The 19412-nt window shown below is 34.0% G+C and overlaps 1 protein-coding gene across 3 annotated transcripts in view; it reads left to right on the top strand.

Moving 5' to 3' along the window:
* The window catches only part of LOC149799093 (rab-like protein 3), a 41346-nt gene extending 25967 nt beyond the window's left edge, over positions 1–15379 (top strand). Inside the window, exons 8-9 of one of the 3 annotated variants that reach the window (XM_089958077.1) lie at positions 11434–11491; positions 14290–15379. In XM_089958077.1, the coding sequence (XP_089814203.1) occupies positions 11434–11469 (36 nt within the window). In that variant the 3' untranslated portion in view covers positions 11470–11491; positions 14290–15379. Of the gene's footprint in view, positions 1–3785; positions 3811–11433; positions 11492–14289 lie in introns of all 3 variants that reach the window. The other 2 variants (XM_089958078.1, XM_089958076.1) reach the window with 2 other exon arrangements.
* Positions 15380–19412: the final 4033 nt, after the last annotated feature.

The raw sequence follows: 19412 nt of genomic DNA, 5'->3' as shown, positions 1-19412 counted from the left end.
CGGGTAAATAGTACAATGTCATACAAGTCAGGTCAATAGTACATTGTCACACAAGGCAGGTCAGTAGTACAATGTCATACAAGGCAGGTCATTTGTACAGTATTATGCCATTCAGGTCAATAGTACATTGTCACACCAGTCATGTCAATAGAACAATGTCAAACAAGGCAGTTCAGTAGTACATTGTCACACAAAGGCAGGTCAGTAGTACAGTATCACGCCAGTCAGGTCAATAGTACATTGTCACACCAGTCAGGTCAATAGCACAATGTCACACAAGGCAGGTCAGTATTACAATATTACACCTCAACTTATAACAGTAATACAAGTCCAGAATCTTTCTGTTTTGCTTAACTTTATAGTATGTGATGATTACCATAAGCATAGAATTGAAGCCAGGCATATTGTCCATGACTCAGGGTCTCCCTTAGGATTTGAAACTGAAGGGTTATGAACTCAATGTCTACCTTAGGATTTGAAACTGAAGGGTTATGAACTCAATGTCTACCTTAGGATTTGAAACTGAAGGGTTATGAACTCAATGTTCCCCTTAGGATTTGAAACTGAAGGGTTATGGACTCAATGTCTTCTCTTAGGATTTGAAACTGAAAGGTTATGGACTCATTGTCTCCCTTAGGATTTGAAACTGTAGGGTTATGGACTCACTGTCTCACCTTAGGATTTGAAACTGAAAGGTTATGGACTTGATGTCTCCCTTAGGATTTGAAACTGAAGGGTTATGAATTCAGTGTCTCCCTTAGGATTTGAAACTGAAGGGTTATAGAATCTTGGGTTGAAATTTCCAAAATAAAGAAATTTGAAGATTAATAGTCAAACTCTTACACCTTAGAGTCATGAGAAAAACATGGAGAAAGAAAATAGTTTTAAAACCCATTTACATTTATTGCTAAACATAGAAAGCATGAAAGAGTTGAGTTTAATAACCAATCAAGGCATTTATAACATAAAAATATTAAGAGGAGACCAAAACAAAATTTGAACATCACATATTACATTGAAATTCAGTATTTGTAAATCATTATAGAAAAATACTAGTTACTTCACAGAATGAATTACTTCCATCTCTTTTTTTTGTTTTTTTTTGGTTTTATTCACATTGAGGTCACTCACATCAAGAAGATCTTCCTTCAATCAAAACAACGTGCATTATTGGGCATAATCCATTTGTGATCTAGATCTAGTGTGCATTTTGAAGGATTACCTTCTTTCCATTTCTAACTGCCATATTCATTTTCACAGTCTGACCCAGTCTCATGCTGACATTTCCCAGAGAAATAAATCTAAATGTTTATCAGACCCATTGTATTCATATGTCGTATTTAAATTGGAAAGTAAAATTTGATACTGCTTGATGTCGTAAGTCAAAAATAGAATGATGTACAATTATATAAAAAATCAATTGAAATAAATAATTATAGCCAATTGTTTTTGCAGATTTTATAGCATAATCAGAAGGTACTTACCACAGTCAATTCTCTTTGATTTCTGTCAGCCATTTTAATTTTTAGTCGTCACAACTGATTTGCCGTATTACTTTATAAAGAGGTTTTAAGCTCAGTAACTTCAGTCAGTGTCACTCAAACAATCCATTTATCTTCTAAAACATTAAGATCAAAGTTTGTCAAGTATTGACCAATCCCATAAGAGCTTCTGATGAGAGCAATGCTAATTAATTAGTTTCTTGGGCAGATGCATAGGCATGGTTGTTGAAATGGGAAGGTCAGTGGTTATTATATAATACTGATTATAGTATTTGATGCTGAAGGCATCCTACAGTTAAACTCATGTATAGAGCGGAGTGCACATGCCACTTTGGGGTCAGATTTGAAATCCATGTTTCAGAAAGTTGGATTACAGATCAAAGGGAAACCCTGAGTCTGATCTTTTGTCAGATTTGCAATAATTTGTAGTATTGTTTGGAAGAGTTTTGGTTGTGATTTTTTCATTAAATTATTTAATAATGGAAAACATATTTTCCATCTTTTTTTAAATACATAAACAGATGCATTTTTCTCCCCAGATGTTCACTTTTGTAGAAGTAGATGTAAGCTATTGTAAAAAACCCAGCATCAGGGTCCACACAGATAAAATTGTATACAATGCAGCATGATGAATACCTTATCTTATCACAAATTTAGCTCACTGTGACTTATATTTCATGCTTCAGTGATTTAGATTAAATTTTGTTGTTTATTTTTATTTCTCAAGCTCTGTTCAGGACAAAATCATCAAGCTATTTGTGTAATCTTTGTTAGTGTCGCACCCTTATCACAAAGGAAGGTCACTGTAACCTACATACCATATTTGACTGGTGAATAAGGTTTTGCATTTAGCACATGACCAAGTATCTTTATGCCATAGATAGATAGATAGATAAATAGATAGATTTAGTGTTATATCAAGATTAGTGAAACTTGGTGAGGGAATGCATTTTGATGAGTACTTTGTCCGAAATGTAGGTGACTGTAGCCTGTATTTCATGCTTCACTGACTTAGGTTAAAATTTGTGTTTCAGTTCTTTGTCGCAAGTTCTGTTAATGAATGAATCATCAAACTATATAATTTATATAACTCTATTGGCACCACAATGTTATAACAAAGGAAGGTCAATGTAACTTAACATTTCATATTGTGCTGCCTTATTTTTTTTTCATTTAGCTCATGACCAACTAGGTTTTTAGTACCACTTGATGAGTACTACACTCTATTCACAAAAGCAGGCCTCTCTGACCTACATCAAATACTTAATTGATTTAGTTCAGTTTTGTTCTAAGTTATTTATCAGCTCCCTTCCATCTTGTCCAGTGACTCCCAGTCCCTTACTGGTTTCATTACTTTGCAAGTTATCAGAGGGAATCAGTCTGGTTGATTCAGTTTTTCAAATGATCACTGCATCTTGTCTGTGTGAAATTTAGATACCACCAGCTGCTGGCATTGCTGATGCAGCCGCTTTTTGGGTCATGTTACAATTGCAGTCTCCCTTATTTTTTGTGTGTGGGAGGGTTTGGTGTATTGTCACAACCAAATGTTATATCAGTTGTTGCAGCTGGTGTACTGTTTTTTGGAGATGGTGTGCAGATCTCGAAAGACTGCTAGTTCCGCTTGATCATTTTCATTTCCTGGACCTCAAAGATAAATTGAAAAAGAAATAAGTCAATAACCGTTTTTCCTTTTCATATATTTTTTAATTCATTGTAAAAAAGAAATTTTTTTTTTATTGTTCAACTTTCAAAAGCTGGTTTTGTCTTCTATTGCAAACTTCATTTTCCTTACTTTAATAACTGCTAAAGTTAGTGTATCTTGGATAAGTTCAGGTTCATTTTTTGAGTTCATGGGATTTTTGATCAGCTGCCAGCTTTTGCTGATGCATCATTTCCATAATTACAACATGCAAAGAACTTTCAGTCATAATAAAAGAAAGTAGCATGAAATTATGCCAATATTCTTGCCATTGTGCATGTTGCCACTAGAAGCAAATTAATTTATACCAATCTCTCTCTCTGAAGTACATAGCAATTGTGGAGTGGAACCTAAAATAGAACGCTTCAAAAAAGTTAAGTTGGGTCAGTTTAGATGAAGATCTCACTTGACAATATTTTGCAGTTTGTATGGATTTGATTACCTATGAAAACGTTGATTTTTCTGTCAAATCTGTTGGTTCTTCTTTGTTTTAACATTTTTAAATAAGTAAACGCTTGTGAAATTACTTCCCAATCACAAAATATTTGAAACGTTGCACAATTGAAATCTCAGCTAATTTTCAGAAATGTTACAAACATTCAAGATGAGGTAATTTAGTTTCACGTAACCCTATTGCAGTTTGTTATCCATTCTTTTCTATAATTCACAGTCCGCTTGTAGTAATCTAGATGGTGCAGATGGGCATTGCTATAGCTGACTGACATAGATGTAAGGGTTCTATTTGGTGTGGTCATCTATCCCATCATGACATTTAAGACTAGATTATAAAAAAAACCAACAAAATAAACAATAAATCAATCAGGAGTCAAATCTTGTAAATCTAATGCACAGTTAATAGATAAAGTTTATTTTTGGATAAGTTTTTATATGTTTCCACCATATCTTTCGAGTGAGCACATACTGCTAGTCCATCATGCTGATCTCTGAGCTGCCACAGCTCTTGAAGAACTTAATGGATTTAAATAAAACATGGGATGAGACTTTTCATTAAGGAGACCTGGGTAAAGCAGTTTTAACCATTTTCTGGAAACATTTTATGGAGTTATGGCCCCTGTTTGACTTAGAACCTTTCCCTTTAAAGCCATCATTTTAGCAGCGATATCCATGGCATATGGACACATTTCTTGTTTCAAATAATTATGATCAGTACCAACTTTCATGAATTAAAAAAAGAAATTAAAAAATGGGGAGTTGAGTGAATATGTCGAGAACCATGATCACTCTTACAAACATCTATCTATTCCATCTACAGACGTGTTATCTAATTAATTTAGTGAACAAAATGACAAACCAGTAGAAATTAGAAAATTGCTGGTCAGTTGCTTCATTTACTTCCCTTCATTATGGATATTTAATTGTTTAATTATATCCAAGCAGTGTAATTAATTTTGTAAACTTTATAATGCTCTGTCTCTTTTATTAGCACATGTAGGAGAGAGAGAGAGAGACAGACAGACAGAGCATCATGTAGTGTATAGGGATAGTTTAGATACCAAAGGAGAATTTTATCAATACAAAAATATTTAGTACATGTATATTCATATTATTCTCAAAGCTTTGATGATTTGGTAGCTTAGAATTTGGTTTTGTTCTGCAATGCTTACTGTTGTAATTTGTTGGGATTTAAGCATGGTTATGGCTTGAATATCAATTCAGCATTTCTATCCATTTTACAGAGATTTCATAATTTTTCATAGGTTATCAGTTTTTTTAAAATTGATTTCATGGTTGTTACAAATAAGAAATTTAAAGACTCAGTGAGCAGTGGTTATTCTGATGATACAATACAAAAATTTAAAGGACTAGTGAACAGTGATTAATCCTATGAGACCATGCAACAATTTCCACAATCCCAAAATTTAAAGACCCAGTGAACAATGATCAATCCTATGAGACCATGCAACAATTTCCACAATCCCAAAATTTAAAGACCCAGTGAACAGTGATCAATCCTATGAGACCATGCAACAATTTCCATAATCCCAAAATTTAAAGACCCAGTGAACAATGATCAATCCTATGAGACCATGCAACAATTTCCACAATCCCAAAATTTAAAGACCCATTGAGCAATGATTGGTCTGATGACAACAACAAAAAATGTATTTTTATGCAATGCCATAAAATTTCATTTTCACACAAATAAATGAATTCACAGAATCCCGATTTATTAAAAATATATGACAAGTATAGATTGTATGAAAGTTTTTGGTTAAAAAAAAGTGGGGATTTAAATTTTAATTATAAGCTTCATTTCATTTTATTTCCACTTTCCCAGAACAAAGATGTTTTGACCATAATGTTATTAACATGATAGCGTAGCTAATTTGATGCCCAATGGATGTTTATCTTTGATGAAGAAAGGGTCAAAAATGTCTCTTAATTGGTTAATAATAATGTCATGTTCTTATTTAGCTGCTTCATAAAAAAATATGCATGTAGGAATTAGATCACAATCTCTTATATTTGATTGATTTTGTAACCAAACTTGATCCAGTCATGTAAAACATTTTGTGGAAACTGACATTAGCGTTGGCATTATTGATTAATCTTTCAGAGCCATGGAATTTCGGTATGGTACATAAGAAAATGATTCAGAATAGTTGGCCTTGCCTGTAATTTTAATTACATGAAGGCGTACAGTTAGAAGTAATTCTCCATCTTGGAAACCATTCACCATCTCCACAGGATTAAAATTCATGTAGAAAATGATGTATTTTTCTGTCTGTGTGCAGGTATCCATCTGTGTGTGTCTCTATCTCGGTTTGTATGTATACATATATATGAATGCATACATACATCTGCAATGCTAGATGCATAGTGTACATGTTGCATCTAAATTGCTTTAATTGATTTGTAACATGCTAGTTTTTTAAATGTATTAGGAACAAAATATGCCCCTATAAATAATTAGTTACAAAATGTGACATAAGTAATTTGGTACAAAATATGTCCTTATAAGTAATTAGTTACAAAATGTGTCATAAGTAATTTGGGACAAAATATGTCCTTATAAGTAATTAATTACAAAATGTGTCATAAGTAATTTGGTACAAAATATGTCCCTATAAATAATTAGTTCAAAATGTGTCATAAGTAATTTGGTACAAAATATGTCCTTATAAGTAATTAGTTACAAAATGTGTCATAAGTAATTTGGTACAAAATATGTCCCTATAACAGAGGTTCCCAAACCACTGCCCACGGGCAACTTGTGGCCCGTCAGCTCTCAGAAAGTGGCCCGCGATGCCTCTATATTTACTATAATATATTTTAATAATTTCAAACATTTATTGACGTTCAAATAAATAATAACTAGACGAAAGTTGCAATAATGTGCGATTTACAGTATTCTAGAATCTAGAATGTTATTTCTAAGTCTAAGAAGTCTGTCATTTTGGCCGAGCACTCGGAACACTGTCGGCGTTCGATAATTCACTCTGCACGTGGTTGTTGTGCTTGGATATAATTATCGAATGCGCCCATTGAGTTAGCGAACGAAACGTTTGGAAATTCCCTTTTCCCAGCCTTGTCGACCAATCAGAGTGCACAAGGCGACATGATGTCATCTGTTACAACTATTTAGAAGTCTGCAGTTTGGTGTTGAAATTAGAGTTTTCAAATAAAAATTTACCGTTAAAGCCAATAAGCATGAACGTGGCTAACGTAGAATCAAACAATGCTAATAAGTGAAAATGTGAGGACATTGCTTGTCGCGAATTCAATGCAGATTCGATGGAGAAATTTATGTTTGTGCCTAGTCGTAGTGGTAAACCGGTTTGCTTAAATCTGCGGATTTTGTGTTTCTGTTACGAAAAAATACAATCTGGAATGACACTACACAACCACACATTCAGACATAAATGCTCGATATCCGGTCGGTTTGGAGTTAAGAAAAGATTGCATAGATCAGAAAGAAGGTTCTCTGACCAGTCAGCAGTCATTTTTCACCAAGGCTAAAGAACAGAGCAAGAGTGCTGTTGTTGCGTCATACGAAGTCGCTCTTCTGTTGGCTCGCAAAAGAAGCCGTTCACCGATGCGGAAGAAATAATAAAGCCTTCGCTTAAAATTGCTGCTATAATGCTTGGCGATAAAAAGTGTGAGACAACATTTGATCAGATTCCTTTGTCTAATAATACTATGGCTAGGCGAGTTGAAGAGTTGGCCAGCGATGTTCATCGTCAAGTAGCAACACATGTCAAAAATTGTAAAAAAGATTTCATTGGCAATGGACGAATCCACTCCACTGACATTTCTGACACAGCTCAGGTCACAGTTTTTGTTCGAGCAATAAAAGATAATTTTGAAGTCATTGAAGAACCTCTATGACTTGAATCGATGCATGCGACTACCAAAGGAATTGATCTGTTTGAAACTCTGAAGTTGTGTGTAGAGAAAAACAACATAGAATGGACAAAATTTGATAGTGTATGCACTGATGGTGCTCCGGCTTTGACGGGTAAAAAATCTGGATGTCTGGCATTATTGGAACAGTTTCTTGACCGCACTATATTAAAATATCATTGTATCATTCACCAGGAAGCACTGTGTGGAAAGACATTAAATGTGAAACATATCATGGATGTTGTTCTGAGATGTGTAAATAAAATTCGAAGCAAGGCACTGAACAGGCGTGAGTTCACAGTTTCTATCAGACCTGAACGAGGAATACAGTGAGCTACTGATACACTGCAAAGTCAGATGGCTGTCTAAAGGGAAAGTACTCTCATGTTTCTGGGCACTGAAAAATAGTGTCTATCTGTTTTTATATGAAATAGATGAATTGCCTACAGAACGGGAATGTCTGCAGAATGATGACTGGCTTAATGACCTGGCATTTTTGGTGGACATCACGTCTCATTTAAACTCTTTAAATGCGAGGCTTCAGGGAAAAGGCAGACTGTTCACAAATTTTTGCGATGACATTTCTGCATTTAAAATGAAACTGCATCTGTTTATCAGACAGCTGACAGAAGGGACTTTAGAGGCGTTTCCAACTCTGAAGACACTTGTGGTGGAAAAGAAATTTGACCTGTTACAGTACAAGGTTAAAGTGGAAAGTCTTCAGAATATCTTTCAGTTGAGATTTCAAGAGTTCACAACAGAGGAGGATAATGTTGCCCTCTTCATAAATCTGTTCATATTTCTGGATGCCAAGATCTGCCAATTACAGCAAAACCTTCAGCACAAAGTAATTGATTTGAAATGCAATTCTGCACTGAGATGCAAATTCCTGGAACTGCCTGCTTCACCTGCTTCACCATCAGCTGATCATATGATCTCATTCTGGCGACTATTACCTGTTGAACAATTTGAACATTTGTGTTCATTCGCACAGAGATATATTTGTCCTTTTGGTTCGACTTATAGATGCAAGCAGTCATTTTCCGCAATGACAATTATAAAAAACAAGCAACGTTCCAGACTCACTGACAGTAACCTGGCTGCGCTTATGACTTTGGGCACGACAGCTTTGTGCCCAGACATTGATAAACTGGCATCTGAACTAAAGTAACTGGTTGTGAAGAACAGTTACGATTGTAAATTAATTATATTAATATCGGTTTTCGAAACTGATTTGAAATTGTTAAATGAACATTTGATTTAAAACCGAAAATGAATGTAGTGTAGGACTGACACGGGCTGCTTTTAAAGTTTTAAAATTTGGTTGCTGAAAGTTAATAAATTTAAGAATGATATTGCACGATTTTTATAATTTTATAAACAGTGATAAACATTTATAATTTTATAAGGCTGTGGCCCGCTTAATTACCGAAAATAGTAGATATGGCCCTCTACTTGAAAAGCTTGGGAACCACTGTCCCTTTAAGTAATTAGTTACAAAATGTGTCATAAGTAATTTGGTAAAAAATATGTCCCTATAAGTAATTAGTTACAAAATGTGTCGTAAGTAATTTGGTACAAAATATGTCCCTATAAGTAATTAGTTACAAAATGTGTCATAAGTAATTTGGTACAAAATATGCCCCTATAAGTAATTAGTTACAAAATGTGTCATAAGTAATTTTGTACAAAATATGTCCTTATAAGTAATTAGTTACAAAATGTGTCATAAGTAATTTGGTACAAAATATGTCACTATAAGTAATTCAGTTGTAAAGCATCATATGAATTCGGCACCTTGTCTCTATCCCTGTGAATGATGCATGTTTTAAATGCAACGTATCAAATTATTTTCTGAATTTTCTTGGACTGGTAATCTTTGTAACAGAAATAACCAAATGATTCTGTACCATTTTAGCTTACCTTTATGGTAATTTAGGGCCCAAACTGTATTGCTAGATATAAATTCAATCATTCCAAACTATTTATTTCCCCTGATCCAAGAAGGCATAACTGAATCTCTCCTTTCAATTGATTTATTAGCTTCCAGTGAAAAGAGTTAGGACATCTGATGTTTTCCTCAGCTATAGGTAGGTTTCTCCTGACATGATTGACCATTGTTGTCTCCCTTACAATAACCACTTCATTCAGTGGTTGAATGATTTAGTCTTTTTCTGCCAGGCACCTGACAATTTTGAAATAAAATTTGAGTCACTGTACTTAAATAATCTGCATTAAATGATTGAGCTAGAGAGAGACATTTCAGTAATATCTTAAGACCAGATGATGTTTTAAATACTCCAGATTATAGTTGTAAGCTTCATGCTTTCATGAAGGATAAAGATTAAGCTTTGAAATCTGAGCTAGATGAGATCATCTGATAATACAGAATATAAGCACATGAAGCATTATGCTTTTGTTATTGACCAGCATTTGAAACTCCAGGGAATACTGTGGCTGTTTTGAAGGCTTTGCATTACATAGGTTGGTGAACTGGAAAACACACGTACCAGAAAAGGGTCACACTATGAATTTTCTGCTTCAGATCAGAGTTCAATTTGAACCTTAGTTATTACCCATTATTGTCTTATAATTTCTTGTATAACTCCCATCTTTCTCTGGAATTCTTCCTTTTGGACTAATATCAAGGTTGATTTATTGCTGACTAATGTATTTCTGAATACTTCTTTGCTAAGAAAGTGTGTCATTTAAGTTATTATTAGTCTGATTTATACATGACACTACTGGACATCAGGTATTTAAAGGTGACATGTTTCCTTGTTCACAAGGAGGTGGTCTTGCAGTTGGAATGAATGGTCCATATTTTGCAAATACCAATAGAGAAATGAAACAAAAGGTTAACTAATCACAAATTTTTCAAGCATTTCCACCTGAAAAACATACTTTGGAATTTTAATTAAAACTAGCTACCATATATACCAGCTTATGAGTTTTGTCCAACTACCGGTACAATCAGCCTAGACCTTGATCTGCCATCACATAATGTGCTGGCAGATCAAAGTCTGTGTTATTTGTTATACTTATTACTCCTAACAAACTGCAGAGACCCAGATATACACATTATGCAGTAGCAGGTCTGGGTCTGTGCAGTTTGCAGCTGGGTAGACTTATAAGTGAGTATATACCATAGTTCTGTATTTTACAAGATACAGAATACATTTTATTCTGATTTGTTTGAAATCCAACATCCCAATTCATCTTTATTTTTTTTGTTGTCAAACTTCAGTTGTGTCTGATAGGAACATTACAGAAAGCATGTCATTGTGTCATAGATTTCAGAGTTATGTACTAGAATTCAGTTCAACCCAGCAGATTATGCCAGGGTTGACTGGTCCCCTGTCTGAAGTAAAACTGGAGACAGGTCATATCCTGAAACAAGATGATTAGTTGATGACAAACATTTTGAAATAGACTATTGCTGAGGAAGTTTCCCTTAGAAGCACTATGCATTTTAATTTTCATTCAGACTTCATCATGACAGAAAGTTAATCAAATTCCAGAAATGCTGTGCCTGATAAAGTGTTTGATAAAACTGGAAACATTTTAATGTCTATATGAGAGAGTGGCATTTGTTGTATGTATTACATCACAATGAATTCATCTGTTTTTAAGTCATGCATTACTATGCATCATACAGATTACAAATATTACCTGTGAAAATACCGTTCAATTAACAGAGCTGTTTACCTGTCCTAACTTTTCAGCACCAAACTGGCACCACCATATTGACTAAACTAAATTTGGGACAGGGTATCAGTCTGTATGTAAGGAAGCCTTAGTGCAGACCTAGCAACTGATCGTTAAAATCTCGCCCCATGTCAGTACACTGGCTTCTCTTTTTTAAAGGTCAGTTGGTGTAGTGATTGGTTGAGGATGGCTTGATTGTGCATTCTGGAGCCTCAAGGTTAATTTGAATATATTTGTAAATTGTTTATGCATGTAATCTAAGTTATTTTTCAATGAAAGTATTCACTTCTATTTGCTGCATAACTGCATGACATTAAATGTGGCTTTAAGTTACGTCTCACACTTTTCACAGAATTTTACTTTGTGACACATCACATGTATATTGTCCACTTGAGGTTCTTTCTTTGTAGTGAAAACTCTCAAAAGCTGAGCCTTTATTCATATCATAAAATCCCCAAAATATTATCATTGTAGCTGGTGATATAAAATGTTTAGGTCAGACTTATTTTGCATCCTTCTAAACCCTGCTTGGAATCTAGCAAAACAATCCTTAAAAAATAGACAAATTAAGTATGTTGCCCTATCTGACAAACAAATTTGAATAAATCTATACTCAAATGTTGATTTAAGTGCCTTAATATTCCTGTCTACCCAAAATTTTAAGTAGATCTGAAATGCTAAACTTTTTATATTTTGCCCCCAAAAATGACACATTTTGGCTGTTTTATGGTGTTCACTACAAGTGTATAGTTTTTTGCATTTTGAACGCCATAGTAATCATTCTTAGCATCTGGTACACGATTAATGCTTAAATTAAACTCATCTTCTCAGCATCATCATTCCCTGTTTTAACAACGTACAAGTCAAATATTGGGACACACTTTTTCTTTATAAATTTAATCTTGTGCAAATATGAAACTGTGGAGTGGAAACTTAAGGGCCCTTAATGGTTCTGTTAGGTTTAACACTTGTGCTTTTTCTTCTGTTTTTGATAATTCTCGTTTCTTTTGTAATATAATGTACAAAATTTTCCCACATTTTGTTAATTATTCTTTTTACAAGTCATAATTTTCACCTAGTTTATTATATGATTTTGGCAAATTTAGGTAATGTTTCATGGAAACCCTACTGTGGTGTGAATGCCTATCTACAGTATTGTAAATGTTTGCATTGGACACGTTCTAACAAACTTCCAAGGAAACCTCTATGTCCAGATAATAAAGTATTCAAATAAGTGAAACATTTAATACAAACAGGTTAATGCAATACTTTTGTGACTCACTATCATGAATTTTCTAATTATAGGCACACAGTTGGTTCTGTCATTATGATCGATTGTCTCCTGATGAACTTGACCTTTTACCCAGAAATATCATGATAAGAACGATTGTGTAGATCACATAACGACACATAAAATTACAAATATCATGAAAAGAAAGTGTAGATAACATAACGACAAATAAAACTATCATGAAAAGAAAGTGTAGATCACATAACGACACATGCAGCTACAAATATCATGAAAACAAAGTGTAGATCATGTAATGACACATAAAACTACAAATATGAGAAAAAAATGTGTAGATCACATAATGACAAATAAAACTACAAGTTAGAACCTTGTTATTCAATATCTGTTGCTGTGGTGTAAAATGTGACATTTACCTATCTGAACTCTGAATGAAGTGACCATGCTAACATGTTCTGACATATAGCAGGGGATTGGTGGTTGGCATATGAGAACTGTTCAGACTACCGCAGATTGTTGTTATTATCTGTCGTAAATTCACAATAAAACATGAATAGCAATGGTGTATTGTAGTAAACTGTATATATTCCACATTAGCTTCATGTCCTTAAGGTTGCAATCCACATCACATGATCCAAAACAAAACTGTCAGTCTAGCTGTTGATTATTCAGTATTATGCTGCACTAATTTAAATCCAGCTTGTGATCCAGTAAAAGTGCTTCAAAAATAGTCAAAATTCTGTTTTTGTCATGTTCCTGTTCTGACAAATGAATTTTCCGACACCTGCACTCGCTTGGAGATTTACCATCTCTACTCACTTATAAGTCGAGGCATCTGCAAACAACAAAGATCCTGATCTGTATTATAACATAATGCAGGCCTGGGTCTGTTTTGTTTGTTCTATTGATTACTCTCAACAAACTGCACAGAACCAGATCTGCCAGTGCATTATGTGATGGCAAATCTTGAGCAGTGCGATTTGCAGTTGGACTTGTCTTGTAAGCAAGTACATATGGTAAGTTATCTTAGTATACCTTTATGTGCATAAAATCTAAGAAAGTTTGACTGGCTAAACATTTTAAAAATTATTTTCCAAACATTTTGTGCTCATGTTTGGTTTCTAAAACTGCGCATTCAGTCTGTGTAGTTTCACATTTGAATGCCTGTGCTGATCATATACAGGTAACCACCTGCAGCAACTGATATGTCTTAAATGCTTAAATAAGACAGATTTGTGTCAAAAGAAACATTCCTTGATTCTTTGCATAAAATCTGATCTTATGTGTCAAACATCAGGACTCACTTTTTCTTTAGATATTTAACCTTGTGTGGAACACAGAACCTTGGAATGGAATCTCATCCTCAGAATCTTATTCCAGCACAAGTCTGGCTTCAAAAGAAAGTAGCTACCTTAAAGTGACCAAAAACATCTGCAGACAACAGTTACTTTCTTACTTACCAAACATGTTGTGTATATTAAAATGAATCATCATCAGATAATTTTGATTGCCGCTGTAAGTTTCGGTGATCACTAATAGCATACAATACACACTGTTTTAAATCATATTAAATTAAAGTATGTACCCACTGAGCTTGTAGAAAGATTCACTGAAAAATGTTCTTATAAAAATGAAACAAAACAATGTGTTTTACAACCTTTATTTTATTTGATTTACCACAGAAAATATTAAATGTTTTTTTGACAAAAATTTTCTTTTATTAATATAAGGTTCTTATCTTTCATATTTGTCACTTTTTCTTGCAGGGACATTTTTCACCAACCTTAGACAGAAGAAGATTTGGGAAAAATTCTCATGTAGACTGAAAAGAGTTGTGATCTAAAATGTACATGTATATGTAGATTATGTTTTGCCATTGTTTTTCTGTGATATCAGAATACTTTACAAACTTAAAAAGCCTTTGTGGGGCCAATAAAATTATGTTCAAGATCCAATGATTTTGACAGCTTGTCATTTGTGCTAGCAAGATGTTGACCAAGATTTGCAATTTAAATTCATCTACCGGTACCAGGATTCACTAAATTGGACTGAAAGCGGTTAACTGTTTTAACTCCTGGGATAAGTCATTAGAGTTTATGTAAATGTTTATTTTTACTTAGCTGCAAATCTGGTTGTAGGCTTTGCATATTAATGTCTTTGAAGCAGTTGTCCATGTAAATAGAGTTTCTTTTTCCGTTTTAATTTTTATTCATTCCTGATCCATATCTGACAACCAGCATACTAAGTACAGTAAGGTTGTATGGTTCATTATTACTGTATACTATGATGTAATTGACTAAACAAAAACCCAACTCTTTAATATAAATAAATAAATTTGATATATTCCCACATCATAGCAATTTATTGATTGATTGCTGTGTACATATTTATGTTGTAAAACATTGCATTCTAGCATTATGCATTTGTTTTAATGAAATATTATCATTCTTTGTTGCATTTCATAAAAGGAAATAAAACCTGTCAAAAAAAATTCATGTTTCATACAAAAGACTCACGCACTGATAACTCACGAACCCGCTTATAATGCAGTCAGGCATAGATCCCATTTTTTAAACCAGAAAATACCCCCAAAAATGTACCCTTTTTTTTTTAACATGAAGATAATCATGATCAAAATTGGTGACAAGAACTTTGATATATCATTCATTTTATTGTCAAAAACGGTACATAGGACCTGGTAATTTTAATCAACATTGTGAAATATCAACTCTTAATAAGAAGTCATATAATTTGTTACATTTTCTTTCCAAATGACATTCTTAGTACACCTTAATTAACGATATTCAAGGAAATGTTGATTAATGAAAATGTCACTGATGCCTAGTGGAGGCAGTATTTCAGTAAATAAATGCCAATTAAATTATTTTTTTTTCAATTGAAATTTGTGTTCTAGTTCAGTCTTTTAGTTCCTTTTAAGTGTAAGCATCATAAATGCAGTGTCCTCTTGTAATTAAACATAAAATGTGTCAATCTATCTAAACAGTTATGTCCATGAGTATTTCTCTGAGAACCTAATTAAGTGCCAAATGTGTTTTGATATCAGACTAGCAGAAGCATTTGTTGTGTTGTTGCACTAAATAAAAATCAGGCCTCCTTTTCTATTATCATGTTCATTACATCTTTTGAATCAAATAAAGGAGGTGAAATGATAAAAAATTGTTAAAGGGCATACAATATCCTACATGCTTAAGAACCAGCGACCCTGGACATATGTCGGTTACCTCATTTCAGTTGATCAATCAAACACTGTTATAAATGTTATTGTGTATATAATTAAACTACCTTAAAATAACCAACTCATTCATAACTGTGATCAAAGAAACTAAGGCAACCAAGAGAAATGAGAACTTCGTAACATAACGAACTTTGTTTCACAAATATAGACCATTGTGTGGCAAAACAAGTTTCAGAGAATTTCTGAATTTGCACATAAAGATATCTTCAAGGATGATAAGAAGTTTCACTATTACTTGCAATAAAATCACAGCATCATCTTTTGCTAATTAAACAATACGAAAATTGAGTTTCAACATAGATGATTGTTTCACAAAATAAATGTTGCGTATTTTTGATAAAAAGTAATCTGTTTGGTAGTGTATCAACAGTTAGTCTGGCTCCCTGCATAATAGACTCCTTGTTTAAAAAAAAAAGTTATACACCACTTTGGGACCTAGACTAATGAACAAAACAAAACCCATGACGTGATACATGAATACATTTATGTACCTTGTTGGTTGTTGAATCTAGGTGGAATCATGTTATCAATCTTTCAGATGTTGGACATGTTGAAAATAAATGAATTTATACAGTATAACGAACAACTTCATCAGAAAAAGCACTTTAATGACAATTATTCTTGACGTGATTAAAACACGATTAAGTCATTAAACAACCCAGTTACCCCTACCTCAACCCTGTGGTTCTCTGGATGTCTAACAGATTTTTTGGAGGTCCCTCAGTAACTCGTGCCCTTGCTGATAAAGTAGTCTATGTTTTTGGACCCCGATGTGCATGAGTTATCGAGGGAGAGGTGTAATAATAATTACAATGGTAACCTTTTCAGGGATTTAATGTTGATTATGTTACTGTTATTGAGTCGGGTGATGTCATTCTTCCGCAGAAGGTTGGAAAATAAACACGACTTTTATTTGTACATTCAAGGATGTGATGTTCAATATCAATAACTGAAAGAAAATTGAGAAAAATGCCTGATTTGGCTTTCAAATTTAAATAGACAAAACTTGCAAATAATAAAATTCATTGTCATATGCAAATGAAAGCTGAACTGATATATGGTTTGAAATTATTATTTGAATTAAAAGGAAATTCAGCTTATCATTGATTCTTTGGAAATGCAACTAAAGGAACACCTGACAGTTTCACGGATTTCTGTTTATTGATAGTCATAGAAGATTAAAGTATATGAGATATGGCAATTTATTTTTCTGACCTGGTTATTTTAATCAAAGTAACGCTGATTTTATTATAAAATCTGCATGCAAATGCCAAAGGTTTCAACATATGACCATGATGGCTTACATGTTGGCGTGCTGGAGTGTCAGATTCAGATATTGCCAAGACCAGGTCAGGTCAGCCACTGTGATGAGACCCTAGATATGGCACTATATTCCAGTTACGATATGTACAGGCAAACTGCAAACAACAAAGATCCTGATCTGCCCTAGGATAATGCACCAGAAGATTGGTATCTAGGTTGTTTGTTCTATTGATTACTCCGGACAAACTGCACAGAACCATATCTGCCTGCGCATTATGTGACGGCAGATCTGGGCTGGTGCAGTTTGCAGTTGGACCCATCTTATAAGTGAGTATATATGGTACCTTGGCACAATATGACCTTTTGAGTATTAATATGCAGTTGAGCAACAACTAACTTAACATAAAGCCAGGACCAAAGTCTTATCAGGTTTTTACCAAGAAGAGTGAGATTAAGGACCAGAGAAAATTGGTTTTTAGGTGTGACCTTTATGTAAGTGTGACCTTAATGTTCATTCATTTACATTTAACAGTTATCATACATTTCCACCTAAGGAAGAAGAAGGACCAGAGAAAATTGGTTTACAGGCGTGTCCTTTATGTAAGCGTGACCTTAATGTTCATTCATGTAAATTTAGCAACTATCATATATTTCCACCAAAGGGAGAAAACTTCAAATCATTTAATCCAGAAATTGTTCAGATTGAAATAAATTGTAGATTAGGCCAAGTAATAAGAATGGCTGTAGCCACACAAGTTTTGTCATTTTAGGCATCATGGTTAATAATGTTTTCATTGGTGTTTAACTAGGATTTTGTGGAATTTTGAACTGAATCAAATGACTTTTATTAGCTCTGCTGGTTGTAGTCCAGGAGGGCTTCTGGAATGGTCTGCTGTGCTTCATCCGTCAGCACAACTCTTTGCCTCTATTCCTTTTAAACTAATTGTAGGATTGCCATGAAAATTTACACTCTCATTCATCCCGTGGTCTAGACAGTTCCAAATGAAAATAATGCCGCTTAGACAGCCAATATTGTTGTCTTGAAAATCTTGTCATAGCTACTCATCCTAAATGGATGGTCATATCAAAATGGGGTTTCAACTATAAGATTTTGTATGGTGTCTAGTTGATTCTAGATAAAAATGGTGCCAGTCTGGTGTCCAATATGAACATCACATCAGCCATCCTAAAAATCTTATTATCGCTACACATTCTGTTGAATTTGGGGGTTTTGAGCAGCAGACTTTGTATAATGTCTACTTGGTCTTAAATATAAAATTGTTCTGATCTGATGTCAAAGATGCCCACTACAATGGCCATCTTAAAACTCTTACCAGAACTTCTCCTGAATGAATGGTAGCTTGACATGGGGTTTTTACTGAAAGAATCCATATGATGCCTACCTGTTTCTAAATGAAAATGATACCAATATGACCTCCAGATTTGTCTAGCACAGATCTTGTTATTATTTGAAAATCTTTTTATTACTAGTTGGCTGGTCATATTGACATGGTGCTTTGACTAAAAGATTTATAAGGTAGGCATCATACAGATGTCTAGTTGGTCCTAAATGGAAATGGTGCTAATCTGGTATCCAATATGACCACCATGGCAGCCGTCTTGAAAATATTATTACTGCTACTCTTAAATGGAAATCGGTTTTTCATGATGTTTTCATCAGCTGAGTTTGCATGTAGTGGTCCTAAATGAAAATGCAAACTGACACATGGTATAGTCACCATGAGGTCATCTTAAAAAAATATTGTTATCTCTACTCCTGCCAACATTGGCTTTTCACCAATAGTTCTTAAGATACCTAGTTGTTGCGAAATGAAAATGATGCAAACCATATGTCAATTATGCATAGATGTGACAGAACAGAGAGGTAAGCTTAGGACAGATCAGGAGATTTGCCAAATGTTTACTTTAAATCAAAAAGATTTTCGTTGTCCCAAGTAAAGAAAAATATGACAACTATTTAACAAATTGACTTTTCCTATGTTAAATTATGCACATCAAATCAGTCCTTTCATAGTACATACAACATGTTGCCTTTCATACTGTCCTTATATGTAGTACAATCATTGTTTGCCTTTCCTAGTAGATCATTCCTTGGATTAAGTTTGTTGCAGTCCACATCATTGTTGATCTCAGCACTAGGATATTATTGGATCCAAATTTCCTCTGGATTCAGCCAGAATTTTCCTCAGGATATAAAATGACCATTTAGTGTCTGCATTGGAGTGTGGCAGGGTTAGTGCAACTCTTTGACTCCACCAAGAAATTTAAATTGTTTCCTACTTGTGGGTATGTTCAGGTTGCTGACTGCCTGCCATAACTTCTCAAGATTGGTACCACCTGGATTGAATT

Source organism: Sinohyriopsis cumingii, chromosome 5 (assembly GCF_028554795.1).
Source record: "Sinohyriopsis cumingii isolate HCF-2022 chromosome 5, ASM2855479v2, whole genome shotgun sequence".
NCBI lineage: Eukaryota > Metazoa > Mollusca > Bivalvia > Unionida > Unionidae > Sinohyriopsis > Sinohyriopsis cumingii.
This window is presented reverse-complemented; position numbering and strand designations above follow the sequence as displayed.